Source organism: Marmota flaviventris, chromosome 10 (genome assembly GCF_047511675.1).
Source record: "Marmota flaviventris isolate mMarFla1 chromosome 10, mMarFla1.hap1, whole genome shotgun sequence".
Classification (NCBI taxonomy): domain Eukaryota; kingdom Metazoa; phylum Chordata; class Mammalia; order Rodentia; family Sciuridae; genus Marmota; species Marmota flaviventris.
In genome coordinates, this window is record NC_092507.1 from 1856346 (window position 1) to 1882377 (window position 26032).

General features: G+C 64.1%; 1 protein-coding gene across 1 annotated transcript in view; it reads right to left on the minus strand.

Annotated features, from left to right (window-relative positions):
- Positions 1 to 6018: 6018 nt before the first annotated feature.
- The window catches only part of Megf6 (multiple EGF like domains 6), a 92670-nt gene continuing 72656 nt past the window's right edge, over positions 6019 to 26032 (minus strand). Inside the window, exons 8-38 of the mRNA XM_027947442.2 lie at positions 25055 to 25177; positions 24747 to 24884; positions 23308 to 23427; positions 22776 to 22898; positions 22330 to 22512; positions 21863 to 21994; positions 21045 to 21173; positions 19341 to 19469; positions 18635 to 18769; positions 17492 to 17626; positions 15175 to 15300; positions 14529 to 14660; positions 14313 to 14441; positions 14059 to 14190; positions 13474 to 13602; positions 13247 to 13375; positions 12883 to 13011; positions 12459 to 12587; positions 12167 to 12295; positions 11689 to 11814; positions 11409 to 11537; positions 11187 to 11318; positions 10897 to 11025; positions 10346 to 10474; positions 9181 to 9309; positions 8854 to 8982; positions 8332 to 8460; positions 8097 to 8225; positions 7367 to 7495; positions 6295 to 6342; positions 6019 to 6074 (exon numbers count right to left, since the gene is read on the minus strand). Coding sequence (XP_027803243.2) covers positions 6019 to 6074; positions 6295 to 6342; positions 7367 to 7495; positions 8097 to 8225; positions 8332 to 8460; positions 8854 to 8982; positions 9181 to 9309; positions 10346 to 10474; positions 10897 to 11025; positions 11187 to 11318; positions 11409 to 11537; positions 11689 to 11814; positions 12167 to 12295; positions 12459 to 12587; positions 12883 to 13011; positions 13247 to 13375; positions 13474 to 13602; positions 14059 to 14190; positions 14313 to 14441; positions 14529 to 14660; positions 15175 to 15300; positions 17492 to 17626; positions 18635 to 18769; positions 19341 to 19469; positions 21045 to 21173; positions 21863 to 21994; positions 22330 to 22512; positions 22776 to 22898; positions 23308 to 23427; positions 24747 to 24884; positions 25055 to 25177 — 3905 coding nt within the window. The remainder of the gene's footprint in view (positions 6075 to 6294; positions 6343 to 7366; positions 7496 to 8096; positions 8226 to 8331; positions 8461 to 8853; positions 8983 to 9180; positions 9310 to 10345; positions 10475 to 10896; positions 11026 to 11186; positions 11319 to 11408; positions 11538 to 11688; positions 11815 to 12166; positions 12296 to 12458; positions 12588 to 12882; positions 13012 to 13246; positions 13376 to 13473; positions 13603 to 14058; positions 14191 to 14312; positions 14442 to 14528; positions 14661 to 15174; positions 15301 to 17491; positions 17627 to 18634; positions 18770 to 19340; positions 19470 to 21044; positions 21174 to 21862; positions 21995 to 22329; positions 22513 to 22775; positions 22899 to 23307; positions 23428 to 24746; positions 24885 to 25054; positions 25178 to 26032) is intronic.

A 26032-nucleotide genomic window follows, 5' to 3' on the forward strand; every position in this document is an offset into this window, starting at 1 on the left:
GTGGCAAGGGTCCAGGGGGTGTTGACAACAGGGCCTTGCAGGACCCATCCTGGCCACTGGGGGGTGGTGTGAGCACCCAGATTCCACGGGATCCCCTCTGGGGTCCTGCAGTGAAGGCAGCCCCCTTCCTCACGCATCCCCCAGCCCTCTGGGAGCCCTCTGGGACAGAGGTAGGAGAGGCCCCAGAGCCGACCCGGGCTGGCCAGGTGGGAGGACGGTCCAGCTCTGTGGGAAGCCCGCGCTGGCCCTCCTGCATCCTGTGCTGACGCCCTTGCCTTTGTGGACCTGGGTGCTGCTGCTGTGGGGTGGGGGCCCCAGCACACGCTGGGAGTCTGTCCTGACCCTGCACCTGCAGAGGCCCACCCGCATGAAGGTCGGGTGCATCTTCTCTGGGTACGAACCAGCAACAGTAATGGAGCCACGTGCAGGTCCTTCAGGCCCCGGGGCAGCCCAGGAGGGGTGGGCACGGCCTGTGGGAGGGCACTGAGTCAGGGAGCTGCCGCACCAGGAGGGAGAGCTGGCTCCTCTCTGTGGTCTTCGTGGCCTCTGGCAGCTGGAAGGGCTGAGTCCAGGTTCAGCCCAAGTAGGACCGTCCTGGGCAGGGACTGTGGTCAGTGGCTGCACTGCACGAGGAGGTGGGCAGGTCTTGGAGAGAGAGGCTAGGTCTGGGGGTGACCCACTGGAGAGAGGCCCCGCTGCCCCTGCTCCTGGACATGTGGGCACATCAAGCCTCGTCCCTGGCTGAGGCTTGAGCCGGGTGGCCTCTTCTCTTTCCTGCAGCTGCTGTGGGACAAGCAGGCTGACCAGGCGTGTGTGTGTTGAGTGCTCACGTGCCGTGGCCTGCCCTACTCAGGAGCACGGGCCTCGTCTTCATGGCAACCCAACTGCCCCGCAGTCCTCCTGCCAGTCCTCACCACTGAGCCCCAAGGATCAGGGTCCAGGAGGGGCAGGCGGGCCTAGCACTTGACTCCCCCAACCACGGTTCAGCCAGCAGAGCAAAGTGGCCACAGGCTGGGCTCTGCCTCTGAAGCCGGTCCTTGCTTGTGGTTAGGGCAGTACGGCTTCATCAGCAGGCGAAGGACAGCCCTGGGCTGGAGGGTGGCTGGGGCCACCTCGGTCCAGCCCAAGCCAGGTCTGCTCAGGATAGGCCACCCTCCCTAGCAGTGAGGAAGGACAGGGTCTGGGCTGTCGTCAGCAAGGCAGGCCCAGCCGGGCCCCGCCAGTCCCAGTCCACAGCCAAGACAGCCTGACAGAGCGTGGTCCCCCGCTGAGAACCCTCAGCCTCAGCCCACCCACTGTGTCAGGTACTCCCCTCCCGATAATGGGGGTCCTGTGGAGGACCCTGCCACACCACCTGGCCGGGGGGCAGCTGGCACCCAGGGCAGGCCTGCCTAGCCACCCTTCCTCCTGTCCAGACGCGTGACACAGGGAGGCCCTTGCCTGCATGGAATCCCCACTGCACTCGGGGAAACGGAGACCCCAAATCTCTCTACCCACTCCTGGGGTCACTGGGCTTACAGAGGACCCTCAAGGCTTTTAATGACACCAGCCATCTCCAGCAAGACCTGTGCTCAGGACGGGCGGAGTGGGACCAGGCAGTGCCTGGTGTGCCAGCCTGGGACCACATGGGCCCTGCGTCTGCAGGGAGTGGGGACAAGGGCTGTGGTCCATCTCAGCAAACATCAGTGTCCAGCCCAGCCAGTGAGGACCCCTCCCAGGCCCCAGGGTGCCCCGCCCTGTGTGCCCTTGTGGGCCTGGCTCCGGTGGAGGAGGCCTGGCCGTCTTGGCCCCACTGTGGGACCCCCGGTGCTGCTCTGCACCTCTGGCTCACTGGTTCCAGCCCCTCCCTCTCTTGCCAGCCACACAGTGTACCCTTGGGCGCCCCGGCTGGCTAACAGAGGTATTGCTGGCCGGACCCTGGGACACCAGGCCCAGCAGAGGTCTGGTGGTAGCAAGACTGTCCCACCCCACACACTGCTGGCATGTCCGTGAACCCTGCTCATGTCCTCCTCTCTGCCTGCCAACCCACTCGACATCAGACCTGGACCACTTTAGACATGGCAGAGGCTTCCCCAGAGCCATGTGCACTCCACTGCCGGGCCTTTGATTCAACAGATTGGAATGTCAGGTGCAAGGACTGGGAGGTCCCCTCTGTCACATCACAGTCGTCCCTTGTTTATGTATATATATGCTTCTGTTTAGGTCTTTAAAAACTCAGAGTAGAAATCCTTGTGCCAGACTCATGCCCACCCACGTACGTGTGGGTTTGTTGCCATGGTGATAGTGTCTCAAACTGCTTCCTATTTGGCTATGGCTAATGTTGAAGGGCTGGTGACTTCTGTAGGCTTTATAATTTATATGACACATGGCTTTATTGCCAACCTTGGTGAATCATTAACTGCAGCCCTCGGCTGGTGCTTTTCTAGATAATCCAACCCCCTGAAAATCACAGCAAGTTTGTCTCACGGCAGACCCTGGCACCTAGTGCTCACCGGACAGCACTGTCGGGGCCTCTGAGCTCTGGGGGCTGCAAGCACTGTTTTCCAACTCTTGGTCCAGCTCCAGGGTGTCCAGCAGGGAGCTGGCAAGCCCCTGCCTCCCCAGACCCCGAGTTCTAGTGGGGAAGGTGGGAGGTGGGAGCTGAGCAGAAGCCGTGGTGGTCACGCGGTAGGTGTGGGAGGCCCTTGGGTGGCAGGAAGTGGACAGACCCAGATTCATTTGTGGCTCCACTAACCATGACCCTGGTACTTGGCCACCACCGTCAATGCCCCTTCTATACCCGGTTTCCCGAGAGCTGGCATCCGAACGCCTCCGGCCTGACTTCTCCCCTTGCCGGTGCTCTTCCATTAGACCAGGAGGACATTAGCTGTTTTTGTTTGTTTGTTTGATGGTGCCGAGGACGGAGCCCTGGGCCTCACGCTGCTGTATCTAGTTTATGTTAATTAAGATAAGCTGTGTGGAATGTCTATATACCCCTCCTGTCCTACAGTAAACGGCTCCCACTCCTGCTGTATCATGTACACAAGTTGTTCGTCACCCCCCGGTTATTTTGCTGCAGCCGGACTGCGGCAGACCAGGAGGACATTAGCTGTTTTTGTTTGTTTGTTTGATGGTGCCGAGGACGGAGCCCTGGGCCTCACGCAGCCTGGGCCAGGGCTCTGCACTGAGCCACGCCTGCCAGCCCAGACGTTAGTTCTGAACCCTGTTATTTGGGTAGCTCATGCTCACTTGGGAGTTCGTTTCCCTATTTCATGCTGACCTGGTTTTAGCCATCAGTATCCACCCCAGGCCAGGGAAGCCACTTTTCCTCTATTTAAAGTCCCCGGAACAAGTCACATTAGACAAGTCCACGGTGTCTTCAGAGCCTGGCCCCCCGTGCCAGCATCTGCATCAGGCACGACCAGGGCCACAGCGAGGGTGTGGACCTTCCTGGCCACTTGCGTTCACTCTGGGGCTGGTGTGGCCCTGCTGGTTCTCCTGTTTGCCCCTTTCCTGTTTTAAAGACTCTTGATCTTTTTTTATGTTTCGCTCTCTACCACAGGTGGGTTCATTCTCCCTTCTTCTTCTGTATTGTTTTTCTTGTTTCATGTTCAAAATCATCAGTCTTCTACGCTTTTTTTTTCTTATTAGTCTTCAAAGAAGGAAAGTTTGGTTTTCTTAAATGTTCCACTTCTCTCCACGCTGAGTACAAGGTTCACAGGAGTGAGTGTGAATGTGTGTGACACATGAATAAAACGCACCTGGGGACGCACTTAGCTTACTCAGGTTCGACCCTCGCCGTCTGATTTGCCTAAACTCTTGGTTTTTGTAAAGAGCACAGTAAAACCACCAGGTAAGATGATTTATTTCTTCCTGTTTTACCCACCATTGCTCTGTGAATTCTGAACCTCTCGTGTGTGTGTGTGTGTGTGTGTGTTTGTGTGTGTGTGTGTGTATGTATAGACAGTCTTGTCACCTTGAAATACTAAAACTCTTACCCAGCCTTCCTCGGCATGACTTTTAAAGTGGATTAGTTGGGTCCTTTTTCTCCTCTCCTCATTAGTCCATTAGTAGGGTCTTTTTTTTTTTTTTTTTTTGGTGGGGGGCAGGTACTGAAGACTGAACCCAGGGGTGCTTACTCCCTGAGCCACATCCCCAGCCCCTTTTTATTTTTTGAGACAGAGCCTCGCTAAGTTGCTTAGGGCCTCACTAAATTGCTGAGATTGGCTTTGAGCTTGCGATCCTCCTGCCTCAGCCTCCTGAGTCGCTGGGATTACAGGTGTGCACCACGACACCTGGCCCGTTACTCAGGATCTATTGACAGTTCAGGGGACCTGTTTGGGTCCTCCTTATCACCACGTGCACCCTGTGTTTCCTTCCTAGGCTCTACTGTCCCTTCCTTCCTCCCACTGGATGGTCCTGCTTCTCTGGAGGGTGTGAGGTGAGGCGTTCCACCAGCATCCTCAGGCCAGCTGACCCCAGGCTCTGCCCCTCACTTCCTGTGGCTGATCACTGGGTTTCACCAGCCAGGACGGTGACACTCCCCCTCCATCTGTCCCTGTCTACACTCTCGCCCCATGGTGACAGACTCCAGGGGTCCTTGTGGATTAACAGGACTCTTCCGGTTCTCTTAATCACTAGGGCACGTGGGAACCTGAAGAATAACCCCCTCCTGGGATCCTCGCCCTCTTGTTGAAATTTCCCAGTGAGCGTTTTCAAATCAGGCTTTTATGGGTGACTTCATGGATCTTGACAGTTTAGCTGGACATAAACACTCAGGTTTCAGAATTCCTCGCCTCTTGAAGTTACAGAACAACGCTGTTTGCAGCCTTCGTGTTCCTCTTACAGAGTCCACCGCGGGCCTGGTTCCCACTGGCCTTTCTTCTCCAGGCACCTTAGAGTTTCTCTTTGCCCCTGGTGGCCTTGGATTTGTTAGACTCAGGGGTTTCTTTTTGCCTTCCCTTTGGGATCATTCACCCTTCTGGCTGAGAACTTCCTGTGGGTGGCTTTATGCCGACAGCTTCCCCTTTTCCTAGGACCACCATTAGAGGGTTGCCAATGAACACTCCCATCAGAGCCCACGAGAGCCCATCAGAGCCCACGAGAGCCCACCAGAGCCCACGAGAGCCCATCAGAGCCCACGAGAGCCCATCAGAGCCCACAAGAGCCCACGAGAGCCCATCAGAGCCCATCAGAGCCCACGAGAGCCCACGAGAGTCCACGAGAGCCCACGAGCGCCCACCAGAGCCCATCAGAGCCCACAAGAGCCCACGAGAGCCCACGAGAGCCCACACAGAGTCCACGAGAGCCCATCAGAGCCCATCAGAGCCCACGAGAGCCCATCAGAGCCCACCAGAGCCCACGAGAGTCCATTAGAGTCCATCAGAGCCCACGAGAGTCCATTAGAGCCGATGGAAAGCAGCAAAGACACAGGCCACAGAAGCCCACATTAATTTAACTCGCTGGGCTTTACATGGAACCTGAGCACATCTGCTGGGGACCCCAGGGCCCTGCCAGCCTGAGTCCAGGCTTCCTGGGACGGGCAGCTTCTAGCGGCCCCGGGGCAGCGGGGCGTGTGGCACTGCCCATAAATACCTATACATAAACCGGCCAGACCACATCTGCAAGTAAAGAGTCAGTCGGACAGGCTGCAGCAGTCCAGGGCCTAGCACCAGGAGGGCCTGCTCGGAGGGCAGAGGCCCACACCCACAGCTGCCCTGGTCCCAACCCGGGCTGCGGGGAGGGTCAGGGCGTCCTCAGCCCAGCTAGCCAGGTGCCTGATGTGGACGATGCAGCCTGAGGTCCGGTCCACTCCCCTGGGCTACTTGTGGCCACATGAGGCCTCCCTCCTCGCAGCCACAGGGCCCTGGCTGATGGAGAGGCTGGGCAGCTGTCTACAGCCCTCCCCTGAGACCCACAGCTGTCCACAGCCCTCTGGAGAGAGGCAGGAGTCCTAGTCCACGTGTGTTCTCTTGCATCACCAAGGCCTGGGTCCCTCAGCTGGAGCTTTGTGGCAGAGCCTCCATGGCAGGGGCTGCCTCAGCTAGTGCCTGCGGAGCTGGGTACCTGTCTGCTGGAGACTGGCCGTGTGGCCGCTGGGGCATGAGAAGAAAGGAGGGTCAGTCCCGGGGGTGGCAGCTCTTGAAACAGCCAGGTCCTGGCTGGCCCATCGCAGCCCACCCTCCTCCCCAGCTCCACGTCAGGTCTAGATTCTGAGGTCCGGGCAGCAGAGATGTCTACTGCCAAGCCTGGACCTTTGGACTTAGCCACAGCACACCCTCCTGGAAAGCCCGTGGGGCATTCCCCACCCCTTACCTGCGCCCTGTGCTGGGGACAGGCTCTCGAGGAACTGGGAGGGCCCACCTGTGAGGGGACACACAGCAGTTCACATGGTGCCCTCATTCTTGGATGTCACTGTACTGGGGCTGTGAGGCCTCACCCACCCCTGCCTGCAGGGACCCCCTCCCCAGGCACGGCCTCCTGCTCCATCTCACTCCGGCCCAAGCCCGACTCCTCCCAACGCACGCTCCCAGCCTTTCCTTTCCAGAAGGCATGAGAGGCAGGGCTGGATGGGGAGGGACTTCCCCCAGAGCTAAGCCAAGCCCACTCCAGGACAGTGAACAGGGCCCAGACTCCATAGGCCAAAGAGGCCAGAGGGGCCCGGCTTCAGAGACCTCAGGCTCAGTGTCTGGGCTAGGGTGCCCCAGGGTGCACCGCCACACCTGGCCACTGGGTGCCGCTGTGGACAGCGTTGTGTGCAACCAGCAGGCAAGTGGCTGCCTGGTCCCCAGGAGCCACCCCACTGTGGAGCCGGGCTCCCTCCTCCATGCCTCCCTCCCTTCACAGCTCTTAGGATCCGAGGCCAGGATCATCTTGGAGAGGTTCAAGAAGCACTCATGTCAGGGGTCTCCAGCTGGGATCCCTGCTCCACCATACCAGAGCCCTGGGGTGGGCGCCTCACCTCTGTCCTCCTGCCCTCTGCAGAGACCCTGCCCAACACCTGCAGCATCCCAGGCCCGGGGAGCCAACCTGGGCCAGCCAGGGGGTGTGGGCACCCCAAGCTCTGCCCGCCTGCACTGCCTCGCCCAGCCCGGCCTGTAGGGTGGGCTGTCTGGGCTCCCACTGCGTTTGGGCTGGCCCTCGAAGCTGCTGGGCTCGGGAAGGTGGGGCAGCTGGCTGGCAGTGCCCACCCCGCCCCATGGTTAAGTGGCTATGAGGCTCACACCTGGCCTGTCAGGAGCCGCGTGGACACTCTGGGTACTGGGCAGGGATGGCTGTGGTCTCTCTGGCTGGCTGCACCCACTCAGTGATATCAAGGCAAGGGACAGGTCCTCAGCCAGGGTGGGGGCCCAGTGTCTTCCCCTCCCTCCCCAAGAGCACAACTCACCTTCCCGGCACGTGGGCCCCATGTAGCCATCCACGCAGTGGCACTGCCCACTGACCGGGTCACAGTCAGCCCCCGCTGAACACTCACAGTGCAGGGCACAGCCGGGTCCAAAGCGGCCCTGTTTGCAATCTAAATGCAAGGGGGGAGGGGAGAGGCCTGAGCAGGTCCCTGTCTGCCGGGCCGTGGGCAGAGAGCTGGGCGAGTGAGGGCCTCAGCGTCCCCTGCGAGCAGGGCAGTGTGCTGCATCGGAGGGCTCCTGCATGGGATGGGTGCCTTCCCAGAACCACTACCCATGTTCCCGCCCACGCTCCGGGTGGGCAGAGGGGGACCTGTGGCCGAGGCGGCTCCCCCAAGGCTCATCAGGCCCGGGAACCCTCCAGTCAGTCCACTGTGCGGCCCCAGTAGGGCAGCCCCCACCCTTGGGTGGCCCTCCCACCCTCTCAATGCCCCCACCCCCAGCCAGCAGATAGGGACCACCTTCCACCTATCAGGGGCTTCCTCCCATGATCAAATGTCCCGGCCCCAGGAGAGGGGCCTGGGACTCTGGCAGCCGCGGGGCAGGGCAGGACCTCTACAGCTCCAGCTCTGGTGAGCACACCCTGGTGCCTGCCCCCGCGAGGGCACAGGCTGGGGCCCAGAGGTCGCAGGAGGGCACGTCAGTCAGGTGGCGCTCAATCCACAGTCAATATGGAGACCCACTCCACAACCCTCCGGCAAGACCCCCACTCACCCAGGTCACACGTGGCTCCCGAGCGCCCTGGTGGGCACAGGCAGAGGCCGCTGACGGGGTCACAGGGCGCCCCCCCACTGCAGCCACACCGTTGGTGGCAGCCTTCTCCAAAGGAGCCTGGCTCACACCCTGGAGGGGACAGCGGGCTCAGCATCCCCTCTTGTCCTGCACCCAGACTGGACAGGGACAGGGTTGAGGAGCTGCATGGGGAGCCTGTGGGGCACATGGCACTCACCCCTCTCACAGGACTGGCCCTGGAAGCCGGCTGGGCAGAAGCACTGGCCGCTGACGGGGTCACAGGAGGCTCCCTGTTGACACTCACAGGCCTCCTGGCACCCAGCTCCATGGAATCCGGGGGGACAGGCTGAGGGGGGACCCCGGTTACAGGGAGCCAGAGGCAGGGGCAGCAGAAAGCTCCCAGTGGCACAGAGAGAGCAGGGACCGAGGACTTGGGCCAGAGAGAAGTCCCTCCCCTGCGTCCTCACACCCCACGCCCTAGGTCCCCACCTCAGTCTGACAGCCGGACAGCTGGGGTGTCCAACTGGGTGGCAGCCCAGACCCTGCTCCCTGAGTGACCCCAAGGAGCCACCTCTGACATGAGAGCCTGAGTCACGAGTCAGGTCAGGCTTGACTCCGGGACCCCACGAGCAATGACATCTCGCTGTCGTAAAGCAAAGGCCAGCCCGATGGCCCACTCAGGGCCGAGGACAGCCACTGGCCACAGCCCAGCCGGCAGAGGCCCCAGCCCATGACTCACGGTGCTCGCAGGCCTGACCGTAGAAGCCAGGGCCACAGCGGCAGGCGCCCGAGGCGGGCTCACAGGTGCCGTTGTTCTGACAGGCGCACTCCAAGAGGCAGGCGGCACCATAGCGCCCAGGGGGACAGGCTGGGAGAGGGCAGGAGGACAGCCTCTCAGGCACAGACTCGGGACCAGCACCTCAGCCAGCCCTACGTCAGCCCCGGCCCCCCAACCAGGGCCCTCAAGCCCTGTTCCCTCAGGGGCACACAGGGCCACTCCCCTGCCCTTAGCTGATCCTTCCTCCTGTCCACTGCTCTTGGGGACACCTCTGGCCCCCTCACTCACCCTGCTCGCAGTGTGGCCCCATCCAGCCCGGGCGGCAGGAGCAGCTGCCATGGGTGCTGTGGCACAGGGCTCCGTGTCTGCAGTCACACTGGAGCTCACAGCCCGCGCCAAACCGGTTCTGGGGGCAGCCTGCGGGCAGAAGACAGGTGCTGCCCAGAGCGCTGGCCAGGCTGGACTGCTCAGGCCACGCCCTGCACAGGCTCCCATTCCTTCAGTGGAGGCTTCCTGGGATGTCCTGTGCCAGCCTCACTCGCCAGGCACGTGGTGCCAGAGGGTCAGCAGACACCAGGCCTGGCTGAGGGCTGAAGGGACGGTAAGCAAGGGGCCACGCCCTCCAGAGGCTGCGAGCACCTCCCAGGCAGTGGGCGGGTCAGGAAGACGTCCTGGAGGTGGTGGCCTCTCCACACAGCCGCGGCCAGCCTGGGAGCCAGGGCACACCCTCCAGGCCTGGGAAGGGACACTCCCTGTGGCCCTCCTGTTCAGAGCAGAATGCAGCCGAGGGGGGCTGGTGCCCGGCCTGGAGGAGAAGCAGGGCCAGGCCACCTCCTGGCGGAAGCTGGTCCCTGGGTTCTGACCTCTGGCGGCACAGGATCCCAGGGAGCCCTGAGGCTGAGGAGTTGGGGTGGGGAGGCCCCCTCAATGAGGACTAAGGGGAGCCAGGCCTGGGGACTGGGCACATAGCAGAGAACACAAGCCACCGCACTGTCCCCCTTTTCCCTGTCTCACTGGCCTGTGCTCGGCTGCCTCCCCCTGGGAGCCCTGCGCCTGGGCCTAGAGACATGGCCGGGGCCGGCTCCCCCTCAGACAGAAAGCAGCCAGCACTCTGCTTCCAGGAGGGGCTCTGGCCAGACCTGAAGCCCCCACTGGCCACAGGGACACTGCCAAATCACCAGGCGGCCTGAGCCTCTAGCCAGTAGGGGGGGGTAGGGGCTGGGGTGGGATGGGGCCCTGTCCACCCAGCAGGGCAGTACTGGCCATACAGTAAGGGTGCTGTCCTCTGCCCACAAGGTCCTTTTGGGAGCCCATGGTGGCTTTGGGGACAGGCTGGGAGAGGGCAGGAGGACAGTCCCTCAGGCACAGTAGTCTGAGTTCACCTCACTGACCTCCCATGGCTAATGGAGGGACGTTGGTGTAGTGCCCCTGTGCCACCCCCATGGACACTCACCATGCTCACAGTGGGTGCCAGTCCTCCCCGGTGGGCAGATGCAAGTGCCGGTCACAGGGTCACAGGTGGCCCCCTGCCCGCATGCACACACATGGGCACAGCTGAGGCCAAAGTGACCTGGTGGACAGGCTGCCAGGGAGGGGGCAGGTGAGTTGGCAGAGCCCAGCCGGGCCCTGCCCGGGGACTGCCCTTCTCTCCCTGTCACCGGCAGGCTCTGCTGGGGGCTGGGCTCTGCGGTGACTCACGCCAACCCTCCCACCTCAGCTCCCCCGGCCCCAGACAGGGAGAGTCTCCACGACTCAGGAGAAAGGCCCCTCCTTGGCAGCACCAGTGACCACAGCTGCAGCTGGGGACAGTAGGATCCCACTGATGTCCTACAGACAGGGTTGCTGGCCTCTCTGCCACACAGGTTAGCTCAGCTGGACCAGCAAGAGCGGGTCAGAGAGGTGGTCAGGGTGGTGCCTGGGAGGCGGTCCTCGTGCGGGCTGGCTGGCAGGGCCTTGCTCCCCAGAGATGCAGGAAGAGCCCCAGGCCTGTAGCTTGCCACTCACTCAGACTGCAGTCAGCTCCGAGGAACCCGGCAGGACAGTGGCAGGCCCCTGTGGCTGCGTCACAGGAGCCCCCGTTCCGACACCCACACACCTGTCCACAGCCTGGACCGTAGCGCCCAGGCGGGCATCCTGTAGGGACAGGAGCCACTGCCAGGGGCTGGGAGCTGGAGGCTGACCCCCAGAGCCCTGAGCTGAGCATGGCCGCCCCACATGCCCCCTCCAACCCCCTCAGGCAGAGGCTGTCCAGGGCGGGCAGCCACCAGGCCTCAGGGGACATGAGCAGGACTCACGTTTCTGGCAGCCAGTGCCGTGGTAGCCGGCCATGCACACGCAGGCCCCTGTGGCAGGGTGGCAGGCCTGGGTCTTGCCAGGACACTGGCACAGGTGCCTACAGTCCTCTCCAAAAGTGCCGGGCCAGCAGGCTGGGTGAGTGGGATGGGGTGGGGTCAGTCCTGGCCAGCCTCAGGAATGGGCAGCCTGTCCAGGGGTGCCCCAAGCTGGGCAGCACCTACCCTGCTCACAGCCAGGCCCGGTGAAGCCAGGAGGACAGTGACACTCCCCAGTGACGTGGTGGCAGGAGGCCCCAGGTGGGCAGCGGCAGCTCTGGACACAGGCCTCTCCGAACCAGCCGTGTGGGCAGGCTGCGGGAAGGGCATGGGCTGGGAAGGCTCCCGTCAAGGGCACGGCGGGGAGCCCTGGGGCCAGACTGGGCTGCAGGCAGCCACCCTGGGCAGGACCGTCCCTCCTTAGCCAGGGGCCCCTTGAGCCGGCCACACTGGGGGCTGCACCTACCATCCTCACACCGTGAGCCCCTCCATCCTGGGGGGCAGCGGCAGGCCCCCGTGACATGGTGGCAGGCTCCCCGACGACAGATGCAGCGCTCCTCACAGTGAGCCCCGAAGGTGCCCTCAGCACAAGCTGTGGGCAAGGAGACAGATGGGAGGCGGAGCCCTGTGTGCCCTCTGCCCATGAGAGAAGGGTGGACAGGGATTCAGGAGCCCAGGCTCGGCCACAGGGCCCAAGGCAGGGGGGAGAAGCTACTGGACCCGCTGAGAGCACAGGCCAAGCAGGCCCACCCCAGCCCAGGGCAAAGTGAGGCTCCCCAGCCTGGTCAGCCTGGGCCCCCAGGTCCAGACCCCCCTCGGGGCCTTGTAGCCCAGACAGCAGCCCCCCAACCTCCATGGTGAGGACCACTCTGCGTCCTCGTCTGGGTGAGGCCGACAGGACCCTTGGCACTCCAGCAGGGCTCCCGGCTTCCTGCCCCACTCACATCTCTGGCACTTGTCCCCAGTCCAGCCAGCAGGGCAGAGGCAGTGGCCCGTGTGCCTGTCACAGAGGCCTCCATTGAGGCAGCCGCAGCTGAGCTGACAGCCAGCTCCGTAGTGTCCGGGGAGGCATTCTGCAGCAGTGGGGCGAGGATGAGGGTCGCGGCCCCCTGGGGCAGGGGTATGTCCAAGACCAGGCTCCTACCTCCTTGGGGACCAACCTCAGGAGAGGCACCCAAGACCACCCCCAGGATGCTGCCCTCTGGCCTGGGAGTCCTCCTGGCCACCCGAGCTTACCATTCTCACAGGCCAGGCCGGACCAGCCCTCTGCGCACGTGCAGCGGCCTGACACAGGGTCACAGCTCCCCCCGTTCTGGCAAAGGCAGGCTTCTCGGCAGCCCTGGCCGTACTGGCCAGCGGGACAGGCTGGTGTTGGGGAGAGGGAGCAGTCTACAGTCCAGCTAGCAGCACCCCGGCTCTGCAGGCTCCTGGCACCCTCACAAGCCCAAAACAGACCGGGGGTGGGGACCTCGACTGACCCCAGGCCCAGTCAGGACCCCCCCAGTCTTGGGGGCACAACACTGAAGCAACCCCCTTATTCTCTCCCACAGGGGCCAGGGGCTTCTGGGAGTGAACAGGCCCACCCCTCCCTGGATGCCAGCACCCCACACCGAGAGCCCTTAGGGCTTGACCAGAGACTGGACTCCTGGGCAGGGCTTACCCTGCAGGCAGGTGGGCCCCATCCAGCCGGGGGCACAGTGGCACTGCCCGTGGGCGGGGTCACAGGAGGCCCCATTAAAGCAGGTGCAGGCCTGGCTGCAGTTAAGGCCGTAGGTGAGGGCTGGGCAAGCTGCCAGGGAGAGGGGCGGTCAGGGCTGAGGAGGGCCACCAGAGGGCGTCAGCAGGAGGCTCAGGCACTGGGCAGGTCTGGTAACCCCCCCTCCCTCTGGCCTGGGACTCCCTCTCAGACTGGGTCCTCATGAGCGAGTGACTGCCTGCCTGCAGGGAACACCCAGGGTGGGGACCCGGTGAGCCTTCTGTGGAGGTCCCGGGCCCTCCTGCAGGCTGCGCGGGGCCTCACGCACTCTGGGTGCAGCGGGGTCCCTGGCGGCCTGGCGGGCAGAGACAGGAGCCGTTCACGTTGTCGCAGGCGGCCCCCGCGGAGCAGTTGCAGGCGCCACGGCAGTCCAACCCAAAGAAGCCAGCTGGGCAGGCTGCAGACAGAGGCAGGGTGGTGCGGGCCCAGAGGTCAGGGGACACGCCCTGCCCTGCCCTGGAGACTCCTTGGGCCAGCAGCCAGAGCCCAGCTCACCTCGCTCACAGAAGCTTCCCCTCCAGCCTGCTGGGCAGGTGCAGGCCCCGCTGACGTGGTCACAGGCTGCCCCATGCTCACACTGGCACTGGTGCCCACAGCCTGGTCCAAAGTATCCTTGGGGACACCCTGAGACACCCAGCCCCAGCCCACTGTCAGCCAAGGGGCCAAGGGCCTGACCAGGCCCCCAGAACTGACAGCAGGGCCAGTTCCCCAGGGAAGCCCTCCGGACAGTCTCCCTCACATGGTTCCTCCCCAGCCCCCCCCAGGGGTGGTGAGATACCCAGACGTCACCTCAGACCTGGGCCGCCCCTAGGACAACCCACCCAGCTCCCTGGGCCTTCCCACCTGGGAAACACACACATAGCACCAAGCGCCACCGCCCAGGTGCCAGGTGTCCTGTGCAGGTGGGATAGGCCCTGCTTGGGTCTTCTGCCTGACCTGGGCAGGTGGGGCTGGGCATGCTCGGTGGGGGCAGGCAGGCAGGCACTGTGTGCACATACAAATGTGTGCCCCTCCACAGCGTGCCCGTGCACCGCACACCCGTGCACACCCCGGGGCAGGGCCAGGACCCCCAGGACTCACGCTGCTCGCACTGTGGGCCCACGTAGCCAGCCTCACACAGGCACAGGCCACTGATGGCATCACAGCTCCCGTGGCCTGCGGTGCAGTTGCAGGGGTAGCCGCAGTCGGGCCCCCAGTGTCCACTGTCACAGGCTGCAACAGAGCCCAAGATTGCCCTGCGCAGGCCCGGTGGAGTCCACAGGCTCTGCAGCCAGGTGGGGACCCAGGAGCAGGAAGCGGAGGGACAACTGGGAGCACAGGCATGGTCTCCGTACCTCTCTGACAATTCAGGCCAGTCCAGCCAGGGGCACAGCTGCAGTGCCCAGTGGCCGGGTGGCAGTGCCCATCGTTGCCACAAGAGCACCTCGTCTGACAGCCGGGTCCAAACCAGCCTGCTGGGCAAGCTGTAGGCAGTGAAGGAGGGTCAGGGCGGTGGCCAGCACACCCACCAGGCCATCGCCCAAGGCTGAGGTCAGGTGTGAGCCACTCACCGTCCTGACAGCGGCTGCCCACGAAGCCGGGGAGGCACAGGCAGGCTCCCGTCACGGGGTCACAGCGGGCACCGTGCTCACACACAGGGCAGATCTCCTGGCAGCCGAGCCCCCAGTGGCCCTCAGGACAATCTAGTGCCCCCAGCACCAGTCAGTCTCCCTCCCCTGCCCTCGCCGGCAGGTCAGCGTGTGCCTGGCACAACACTGACCCCCTGGAGCAGGCCAGGAGGGGAAGCAGGCTTCCCATCTGAGGCTGCCAGGAGAGGAGGGGCTGCGTCCTCAGGGCCCTGGGCACCTCCTGGGGCTGCAGGGCACCACCCACAGCAGTGAAGCCCCAGTGCCAGGGACGGCTCAACAGACAAAGAGGGCAGCCAGAGGGAGAGGCCAGATCTCCAGGCAGTGCGCTGCCTGTTAGGGGGACACTGCAGGCCCCAGGCTCCCTGCCCACACCAGGCTCAGTCCAGCACAGTTCCTGAAGCTTCTGTAGAGGGCCTGGGATCTGCACGGCCTGTGCCAGGGTCCCCAAAGATGGCCCAGTGGTCTTCAAGTATGGTCCAGCAGGGATCTTTGAACACAGCCCGAGCTGACCCCACCTGAACTCCTGCAGCCCAGGAAAGAGTGGGCTGAGGATGCTGCCGCCACTCACCTGCCCCACAGTCCTCTCCAGTCCTGCCTGGTGGGCACAGGCACTGCCCTGTGACCCGGTGGCAAGAGGCACCCCCACAGGAGCAGGAGCCTGAGCAGTTCACACCAAATGTCCCCTCTGGGCACTCTGCAGGAGGGACGGTAGGGGCCTCAGCCACCCCATGAGAGGCGGCCCAGCCAGGCAGCCTTCCCTGCCCTCTGAGGCTCCTGGCAACAATACCCCCCACCCGGGGCCCAGACACCTGCTCCAGCTCCAGCAGAGGCTGCTGGACACTGGGAGCCGGGCCCAGGAGCAGTCCTTTACCTTGGGGGTAAAGGACTGGGGCAGGTCAGGTGGAGGGCAGCAGGAGGGCAAGGCGCCTGTCAGGTGGAAGCCACAGCCGCCAGACCCAGACAGTGCCCCAGACAGCGCCCCGGGAAGGGTGGCAACCTTGCGTTCCTTCTCCCCCAAGGAGACCTGCCCAGGGTGTGCCAGTCCCGTCTCCCCACCCCCCAGCCAGCTGGGGACACCCCCACGGCCTCAGCCCCAGGGGCTGGGGGAGGATTTGCATCCACCTGGTGACCCGGGGTGGGAAAGAATAGTGGCCAGAATGCTCTGCACACTGAGAGTGGGCCCGAAGGCCTCGGGTCCCCCACCCCACCACTCAGTAGGCGCAGAGAGCAGCAATGCAGAGCCCCTATACCCTGGACAGGACCCTGCAAGGCCCCCAGCAGGGTCTCAGGAGATGCGTGGTACCCTGGAGCCCAACTCTGCCCTGGGAGGCCTGCAGTGGCCGCTCCCCACACCTGCCCTGCCCTCAGGGCCCAAGTCCAGCCTCCTGGCCCAGGAGGACAGTGCCTGAGTCTGGGGTGGGAAGTCTGGGCAGGGGAGGCATCCCACTGCCCTGGAGAGCCAGCGGCCCTAATGAGGTGGGACTGCAGGCCAAGGCACAGGTGTGCACCCAGCATTTGGGCACCCTCTAGAGGACCGGGTGCACGAGGCAAGCACCAGGGTAGCACACACCTGGACCAGAGGAGAGGGCCCAGCGCTACGGGGAAGCAGCCTCCCCAGCTCCTACGGGCGGACGTGGTGGACGGCAAGTTTCCAGGCCCACAGAGGGAACGCCAACTCTACAAAAGTGTGTGTCCATTCCCGCGGCCATCCTGAGGCCACTGTAGGCTTTTAAATTTAAAAAGTTAAAAAAGAAAGCGGTGGGAGATAGGGAGGGGCCAGAAGGGCCTCTTAGCAGATGGGCCAGCAGGGTGGGTGGACAGGCCTCCTCACTGGGCCCTGGCAGGCAGTGAGTCTAGACGGGGTGGGTACAAGGGATGGCAGGCCGCAAGGGAGTGTGCCCATGTGCCTGTGTGCCCATGCACATGCCTGCCCGTCCAGCGTGTGTGTGTGTGTGTGTGTGTGTGTATGTGTGTGTGGGTGGGTGTGCAGGCATGTCAGGTTGTCCGGAGGACCTCAGTCCTTCAGCATGACCGAGCTCCCGTGGCAATTGCACAGGTGGGGAAATGGACACTCAGCTGCTGACTGTGGCCTGAGACCACAGAGTTCCTGTGAGTCCACTCAGGTCTGGGGACTCCAGGCTGGGCTCTGAGCCCTGTGCTGTCCCTCCTGTACCAACAGGACCAAAGAGCCTTTGACAGCGTCTTTGCCTCAGAGGAACTGGCCTGGGTCAGATGGAGACATTGAGCCTCAGGTCACCTGGCCCAGGTGGCTGAGGGTCCTTAAGCCAACATGGTGCCCTCTCAAGGCATGCTGTCCAGGCCAGGCTGCCAACAGGTCAGGGTGCTGGATAGCCAGACCCCCAGGGACACCTGAGAATCGGCGTCACGATCCATATCCCAGGTGGCCATTGTGACCTCCTCTTCTAGCTGCCACATAACGTGGGGTCCCCAGGCTCTGTGTTCCTCACGTGCCTGGGCCACAAGATCCACAGGGAGGGGCCTCCATCACTGCCTCCGTGGCCCCTCTGGGAGAAGGCCCTTGGAGACCCCCTAGGGCAGCTGCCACCTCTGCTCCCGGTGGCTGCTTACACTCGAGCCTGCTGCCCCGGGCTCCCGTGCCCGGTGCTCCCTGTCCCGGTGGAAGGGAGGAGTGCCTGGGTGCTTCCTCAGAGCACTGACCCTTTCTCTGAGCCAGACCTAGGCAGACAGGCAGCTGCTGCCCCGAGCAGCTCCTCAGACACAGACCAGTGGCCTGCCACTGCCTGATGATGGAGGTGACACCGAGGGTACAGGTGCCGCAGCCTGCCATCCTCCAGCTGAGCAGCACTTCTGGGAGTCAGCCTCTGCAAGGGGCCAGGTGGCCTCCCTCTGGGGCCCAGCCTCACCTTGACCACAGTCCTGCCCCCGGTAGCCAGCAGGACACTGCTCCTGACACTCGCCGCTCACAGGATCACAGGCCACGCCTGGGGGACAGGTGCACGTATGCTGGCATCCTGGCCCGAAGAAGCCTGGCTCGCACTCTGCGGGGTGAGGGGCACCAGAGGGGTGGATGGGTTCGGCCGCCCTCTCAGGGGGCCCCCCCACACAGCATGCTCACCTGCCTGACACCACCTGCCCCAGGAGCCCCCCCACCCTGCCATGCTCACCTGCCTGACACCGCCTGCCCCAGGAGCCCCCCCACCCTGCCATGCTCACCTGCCTGACACCGCCTGCCCCAGGAGCCCCCCCACCCTGCCATGCTCACCTGCCTGACACCGCTTGCCCCAGGAGCCCCCCCACCCTGCCATGCTCACCTGCCTGACACCGCCTGCCCCAGGAGCCCCCCCACCCTGCCATGCTCACCTGCCTGACACCGCTTGCCCCAGGAGCCCCCCCACCCTGCCATGCTCACCTGCCTGACACCGCCTGCCCCAGGAGCCCCCCCACCCTGCCATGCTCACCTGCCTGACACCGCCTGCCCCAGGAGCCCCCCCACCCTGCCATGCTCACCTGCCTGACACCACCTGCCCCAGGAGCCCCCCCACCCTGCCATGCTCACCTGCCTGACACCGCCTGCCCCAGGAGCCCCCCCACCCTGCCATGCTCACCTGCCTGACACCACCTGCCCCAGGAGCCCCCCCACCCTGCCATGCTCACCTGCCTGACACCGCCTGCCCCAGGAGCCCCCCCACCCTGCCATGCTCACCTGCCTGACACCGCCTGCCCCAGGAGCCCCCCCACCCTGCCATGCTCACCTGCCTGACACCGCCTGCCCCAGGAGCCCCCCCACCCTGCCATGCTCACCTGCCTGACACCGCCTGCCCCAGGAGCCCCCCCACCCTGCCATGCTCACCTGCCTGACACCGCCTGCCCCAGGAGCCCCCCCACCCTGCCATGCTCACCTGCCTGACACCGCCTGCCCCAGGAGCCCCCCCACCCTGCCATGCTCACCTGCCTGACACCGCCTGCCCCAGGAGCCCCCCCACCCTGCCATGCTCACCTGCCTGACACCGCCTGCCCCAGGAGCCCCCCCACCCTGCCATGCTCACCTGCCTGACACCGCTTGCCCCGGAAGCCAGCCTTGCAGGAGCAGGTGCCATCTCTCCGGTCACAGGACTGCGTGTGGGACTGTTCGCAGAGGCACTCCTCGGAGCAGCCCGGCCCGAAGGCCCAGGGCGGGCAGGCTGCATCCACATAGCCATGAGAGGGCTGCCCACGGCACCCCCTGTCCCCAACACAGGGTGAAGGTGATGGGCCTCTGTGGCTGTGCCCCTTGGGGGACGTGTTCTGGGAATCGGGGCACCTCTCAGAGCACCTCTTCTCATGCCCAGGGGGCTGACGCCGGTGTGTCCACTTGACAGATGAGCCCCGGGGTCTTTGAAGTTTAGGGACTTGCCCAGGTCCCACCACTTCCCCTAGGCAGGGGACACACTCCTTTCCGGATGAAGGAGGGAGCTTCTCTGCCTCTCCTGCCAAGCCTCTGTCCCTTTCCTGCCTGCCTGTGGCCCCTGGGGCTGTGTGACCCACCAGGCCTGGGAGGACTGCTCGGGCCTCTGCCCTCCCACCTCTCTGGGCTGGGGCTGGGGGTGCCACAGGCTGGGGACAGCCCAGTTGCAGTGGAGGACATGGATTGGCATCCACAGATCAGGAACAGACCCTGGACCCCGGCTGGCAGTGTGTGGCTGGCGCAGGACAAGGACTGCCCGCCCCCCACATAGCAGTCAGCTCAGACATCGCAGGGGCAGCAGGACTCACCAAGGTGGCAGAAGCGGCCATAGAGCCCCGGGTCACAGAGGCAGGCCCCGTAGAGGCGGTGACATCGGCCCCGGTTGGCACAGTGGCATTTCTTGCGACAGTGTTTGCCATAGAAGCCCTTGGGGCAGCCTGAGGGTGGGGGCCCAGTGAGACTCAGAGAGTGACCCCTATCTAAGGGACATGCAGGCCTAGTCCAGCATAAGAGTCAGGAGCAGCATCTGCCAGGGGCATGAGATGGATCTCCTAGATGAGGCCACCAGCTGGGTCAGCCAGGACCCCCAGGGTCCGTGACAAGAATGGGTGGCCAAGTCCATCCCCCAGCACACCCCTGAGGGACCGGAGCTCATGTCCAGTGCTCCAGCACCTGACCACACCTGGAGCACCAAACCTGACCTCCCTGCCTCAAAGCAGGAAGGACACAAGGCCTCACCAGGCCAAGGCCCGGCCCAAACCTCAGGAGGCCCCGGGCAGCGCTGTCCTTCCCAAAGCACTTCCCTCTGGCTCTGCCCTGCCCTGTCCTTCCTCCCCTTCAAGTGGCTATAGTGGGTTAAAGGTGGACCCCCAAGAGCTTTGTCCACGTCCTAGTCCCCAGGCTCTCAGGATGAGACTGCCCTGCACTGCCCAGGTGGACCTAAATCCAATGACCAGCGTCAGGGTCCAGGCAGGCGGGGTTTGAGACAGGAAGAGTCAGGCACGGGGCAGAGGCAGGGCCATGTGAAGTCTTGAGCAGAGACCACAGCCAAGGGGAGCCAAGCACCCTGAAAACTCACCTGCCTGTCTCCGGGGACAGCCCTCCCTCCGCTGACCTGCACAGGAGCACTTACTAGCAGGGCCTCTGGTGGCCCTCCACAGGACACCCCAAGACCCGTCTCTGGGAGGCCCCGTGGATAACGCAAAGCAGAAGCACTGAGATTCAGATCCTCACCTGCCAGGTGTGCCCCGCCTACACACACCTGTGCACTCCGGCCCCCAAGTCATGGGTTTGTCAGCCTCTGCGTGACAGTGCCGGCAGAGGAGGGGGAAAGGACAGCAGGGACGCTGACCACGGGGAAGAGTTAGAAAGCCACATGGCTGCCTGGGGACTCTATTGCCCCCGAACAACCAGCCTGCAGAGCCCAGCATGTGCCACAAAGAGCGTTGGGGGTCAGTGTCTGTCAACTGTGCCTCCTCTCGCTCAGGCAGGAAGCTGAACTGGCATCCCCTCCTCTCCAGCCAAAAGGGCAGGCCCGGAAGGTCTGAAGGCCCAGAGACAAGCGTTAGCTCCTAGGAAACTTATTTACACAGACCCTGATTTCTCCATAAACTGAGATAGCCGAGATCACCCCACGCAGGATCACCCCCACGGCCACCAGCCCAGGCAGAACAGCCTCTTGCATACCCCAGCCAGCCAACACCCAGCTCTACTTGAATGCTTCCAGGAACAGGAGGCTCACTACCTACCCACGGCGCCCACTGCAAAGACATCATCCCTCAACCTATACCATCTAGAGTCAAGCCCTGGAAGAGGAGCAACACTGAAAAATGAAGGCTGTCCCACTGAATGGTCTCCTTCCCTCCCAGCCTCAGCCCTGGAGGTAGGGGCAGGGGTCTGAGCAAGGACTGCATTCACGGCTCCTGAGCCCAGCAGTGCCTAGGAGGATGCAGGCGGGGGGGTGGTGGCACATGCCCCTGCCCCTGCCCCCTTGCCCCAGGGGCTGCACGCACCGTCCTCACAGTGAGTCCCGCTGACACCTGGGGGACAGCGGCAGGCACCCGTCACAGGATCGCAGGTCCCTCCATTCTGGCAGCCACAGGGGGAGCTGCAGTTCTTTCCAAAGGTGTCTGGAGGACAAGCTACAGGGGGGAGAGGGAAGCACCAGGTCAGTGGCCAGTGTCCGCCCCACCCTGGACACTCAGCAGACCTGACCGCTGCAGCTCTGCGGCTGGAGCAATTTGTGCTAGGCCTCCACCACACTGCGGCAGAGACCCTACGACCGCCAACCTCTCCCTCCAACGAAAAGACTCGGGTCCTTCTGAACCAGCCCTTTCAAACCAGGCATTGCCCATGGCCCTGGAGAAGAGCCCTGACCTCCAGGGCCACCCTGCTCTGGGGTGCTGGGCAGGGAGTGGACGGCTCTGGATCGAGAGGAATTGCAAAGTGCTTTAGCTACTAGCTTGCCGTGTGGCCCCGGGGTCCCTGCTCCCGGGGGACGCAGGACGTCCTGGCTACCTACCCCAGAGAAGCCCCCCACCACTCCCTTCCCAGACGCCCCTGCCCCGGGTGCCTTGGGGTATGGCTGCAGCTGGGCCCCTGGAGACTGAGGCGGAGCCTCATACGCCGGGGGCTTGTCCCTGGGCAGTACCAAGCAGTGCCCGGCACAGACGCAGGCAGCAGAACTTATCAAGAAACGAGGAATGCACGGATGGACGGACCCCCAAGCCCCCTGCCCAGGGCTCCCAGGAGGAGCAACACCGAGTGGGTTGCCCACACGTCTGGGCCCAGAGGCCCCCTGCCCGGCGCCCAGCCCTGCCCATGGCCTCACTCTCATTGCAGACGAGCCCGGTCCAGCCCTCGGGGCAGTCGCAGCCGTCCAGGCCTGGGAGGCAGGTCCCTCCGTTCACGCAGTCGTCGCAGGTCAAGCTGCAGTCCTGGCCGAAAGTGTCACCCAGGCAGACTGGGGTGGACAGAGAGGGACTCAGAGCCTGGCCCCAGCCTCGTTCCCTGCCTGGGCTTGGCAGGCCCAGGGGCTGGACTCGGGCCCTCGGGTCAGGAAGAGGACCAAGGCACACCCTTAGCCGGGAGGATCCACGAGCGTGAGGTGGGATGAGGCCAGGCGAGCCGACCTGGGAGCCGGGGACCTGCTCTAGCCCCCGTCGGGCTGTGCAAACTAGGCAAGGAGCTCCACTTCTCTGGGCCCCAGCAGCTCCCTCCTTATGCCCAAGGCCACGGGTGACAGGAGCCTGGTTGGCTGTCCCTGAGGACAGGAGCTCCAAGCCGGGCCACCCTCACCAAACTTCTCAGTGAGCGTGTGCTCTCCCCGCAGCTCCGCCTCCGCCTCCTCCTCCTCCTCCTCCTCAGCCCCAGAGTCGTCCTGGAAGAGCTGCGGCAGCCCGTCCCGCAGCACCGCGATGTGGGGCAGGGGCCGCACGAAGGGCAGCTGGCCATCCAGGTCCACCGTGGGCTCCTCCAGAGCTGGGGAGGGACACAGAGGCCCAGAGTCCCGGCTGCCCCCTGATGTCCCCAGGGACAACATTGTGTTGGGCTGTGGCCCTTCCCTCACCTGGTCAGGGCCCAGCTAGACCCCCGTGCACTTGGCCCTGGGAGATGCCTGTGTGGCCAGCTCCCTTCCCCACCCCCACAGTAGGGGGCAGGACCACGCGGGGCCCCGCAGGCCCAGGAGGCAAGGGGGTGGGGCCAGCCACAGTGGCGCAGGGGTGCCGGGAGGGGAGACTCACGGGTGCATGCCCTGCGGTCCTCGTCCAGCCGGTAGCCGGCCTCGCAAGAGCACTGGAAGGAGCCGGCCAGGTTGGTGCAGTGGTGCTCACAGCCCCCGTGGCCAGAGGCGCACTCGTCCACGTCTGCGGGAAAATGGGACCACTTGGACTGTGCGCCTGGGTCAGAACCTCAGGGGCCATGCCAGTCCTGGCCCTGCTTGCTGGACGGAGCCGAGCACCTTGTCTCCCTAAGCTGGCTGGTGACACCACTGCGGCCTCGCTGTCCTCACCCCCAGGGGCAGAGTGACACTAGACACCTGCCTGAGGGCGGCCACACTAGGAGAGAAACTCAGGGAGCAGCCAGGACTGCAGGTCCAGCCCCGGAGAGTGGCCAGAGGGAGGGAGGCCGGGTCAGCAGGCTGCAGTCGGCAGGCACTCCACGAATGCCGGGGGGGGGGCACAAGACGGGCGGATTCCACGAGCACCGTGGGAGGGCGCGCTGGCCTGTCCTTGCCTTAGTCGCCCAGCTGTCCGCGGGCCGGCAGGCGCTCACCCTCACAGCTGCAGCCATCGGTGCTGAGCCGGTAGCCGGCGTAGCAGCCACACTCGTACCCGCCGGGGCTGTTGGCGCAGACCTGCTGGCAGCACGGGGAGTCGGCACAGTCGTCAACGTCTGCAGGGCACACGGCAGGCCACTGGCACCCGGCGCCTCCACACCCGCCCCACAGCCCCGCAGACCACCCTGCACACGCTCATGCGCTCCCCCGCACGCCCACACAGCCACACACGCCTTCAGCCTCCTGCCCTCCAACCACTGTGCACATGGCCACATCACCTCCACACACACCTGCGACAGCCACACTGCCTCACACCTACACCCAGGGACACGCACCTGCACACACACACACAATCACAGTCACACACCTGCACAAAGCCACACACGGCACACAACACAACACACCTGCACACTACCACACACTGCACACGACCACACACCTGCACACTACCACACACACCTGCACACTACCACACACTGCACACAACCACATACCACACACAACCACATACACCTGCACACCCACACACACCTGCACATGACCACACACCACACACAACCACACACACCTGCACACTACCACACACTGCACACAACCACATACCACACACAACCACACACACCTGCACACCCACACACACCTGCACATGACCACACACCGCACACAACCACATACACGGCACATGACCACACACCACACACCACCACACACACCTGCACACTACCACACACACCTGCACACTACCACACACTGCACACAACCACATACCACACACAACCACATACACCTGCACACCCACACACACCTGCACATGACCACACACCACACACAACCACACACACCTGCACACTACCACACACTGCACATGACCACACACCACACACCACCACACACACCTGCACACTACCACACACTGCACACAACCACATACCACACACAACCACATACACCTGCACACCCACACACACCTGCACATGACCACACACCACACACAACCACACACACCTGCACACTACCACACACTGCACACAACCACATACCACACACAACCACACACACCTGCACACCCACACACACCTGCACATGACCACACACCGCACACAACCACATACACGGCACATGACCACACACCACACACCACCACACACACCTGCACACTACCACACACTGCACACATCACACACAGAGCACACTTCACAGCCAGGGCCAAGGTGGGGCCAAGTGTGTCAGGTGGTGCCCTGCAGGCAGCCAGGTCCTTCTGGACTGTGACGCTGCCCCTCTCCAGGTCAGCACCCCCTGGTCAGCCCAAGCAGCCAGGGCAGGGACGGGGAGGCAGGGGAGGCCTCCGAGTCATGGTGTCACCCCAGCCCCAGGCCCAGGTGGCAGCCTGTGTCCAGTGGGCAGGCGGCTTGCCCTGGACGGAACCCGCTCCTACCAACACAGGTCTTCTGGTCCTCGTCCAGCTCGTATCCATGGGGACAGGTGCAGAGGGGCCCTGCGCTGGTGTGGCTGCAGCCGTGGGAGCAGCCGCCCCGGCCGGCCTCGCAGCTGTTCACAATCTCCATCTCGATCCCTGTGACGGGACAGGCCAGCAGGTGGGGGACGGGGACTGGAATCCAGGGCCTCCCCATGGGCCCAGAAGCTAGCCCAGGGGGGCTGAGGGCGGCTAAGTGGCTGAGGGCTGAGGGCTGAGGGCCACGCGGCCACCCTCAGCACCCGAGTGGCCGCTCGCTGCCCACTCACGGTAGCACTGCCGGCCATCAGCACCCAGCTCGTAGCCTGCGTGGCACACGCATTTGAAGGACCCCCGAGTGTTGAGGCAGCCGTGGGCACACTGGGCCAGTCCCGAGGCACATTCATCCACGTCTGGAGCAGAGAGACCAAAGGCAGGTCTAAGGGCACGGGAGATGTCTTCTCACTCCCCAGGGACAGTGGAGGAAGCTCATGACCACGGGCACCCCGGGCACAGTAATGCTGGCCTGGGGCCACACACACTGGCGGTCAGGACCAAACTCCGCTGTCCCGGCAACTGCAACAGCCGCACCCCAGCAGATTCCTCAGGATGAGGCTGACCCTGAGCTAGGCTCATACTGAGCCTGCGGCGGCCACCTGCACCCAGAGTGACAGGCTCAACTTCCGCACCAGCGGCAACTTCCTGGTCCTCATGGGGTGGGGAAGCACGAACTTCCAGACCCTGTGGGCAGCTGGCCGTCTGATGGGACACCACGGAAACTGACCACTGCCTCTCTGGACACCCCTTGGCTTATCACTGGCCCAAAGGTCGCGGGCCAAGGACAGCCGCCACACACCACAGGGCTGCTCTTCCCAGCCGTGCTGGCCACGGGCGAGAGCCAGGGATACTGGACACCCAGGCCTGTGGACGAGCCCAGGCACAGCAGGGCCCTGCAGCTGGACAGGCCATCAGCCAATATCTCCCGACCGTGACCTGACACGAAGCACCATTTAACAAGGAGCCCCAGCGAACAGCACCAGGGACGGCGGCAGGTTTCTGCCGGGCTCCTCGGGCAGCCCCACTCCGCTGCCCTCTCCCCAGTTCCCAACAGCGGCTATGCTGCCCACTGCAAGAGACCTCGGAATGAAACCTCAGCTGCCCCGTCAAAACGAGGCTTGCTGGAGGCAGCTCCCGGGGTGCTCCTCACCCGGCCTCCCACCCACTCCACCCTGGTCACCCAAGGGTGGCAAGGTGAGCCACGTGTCCAG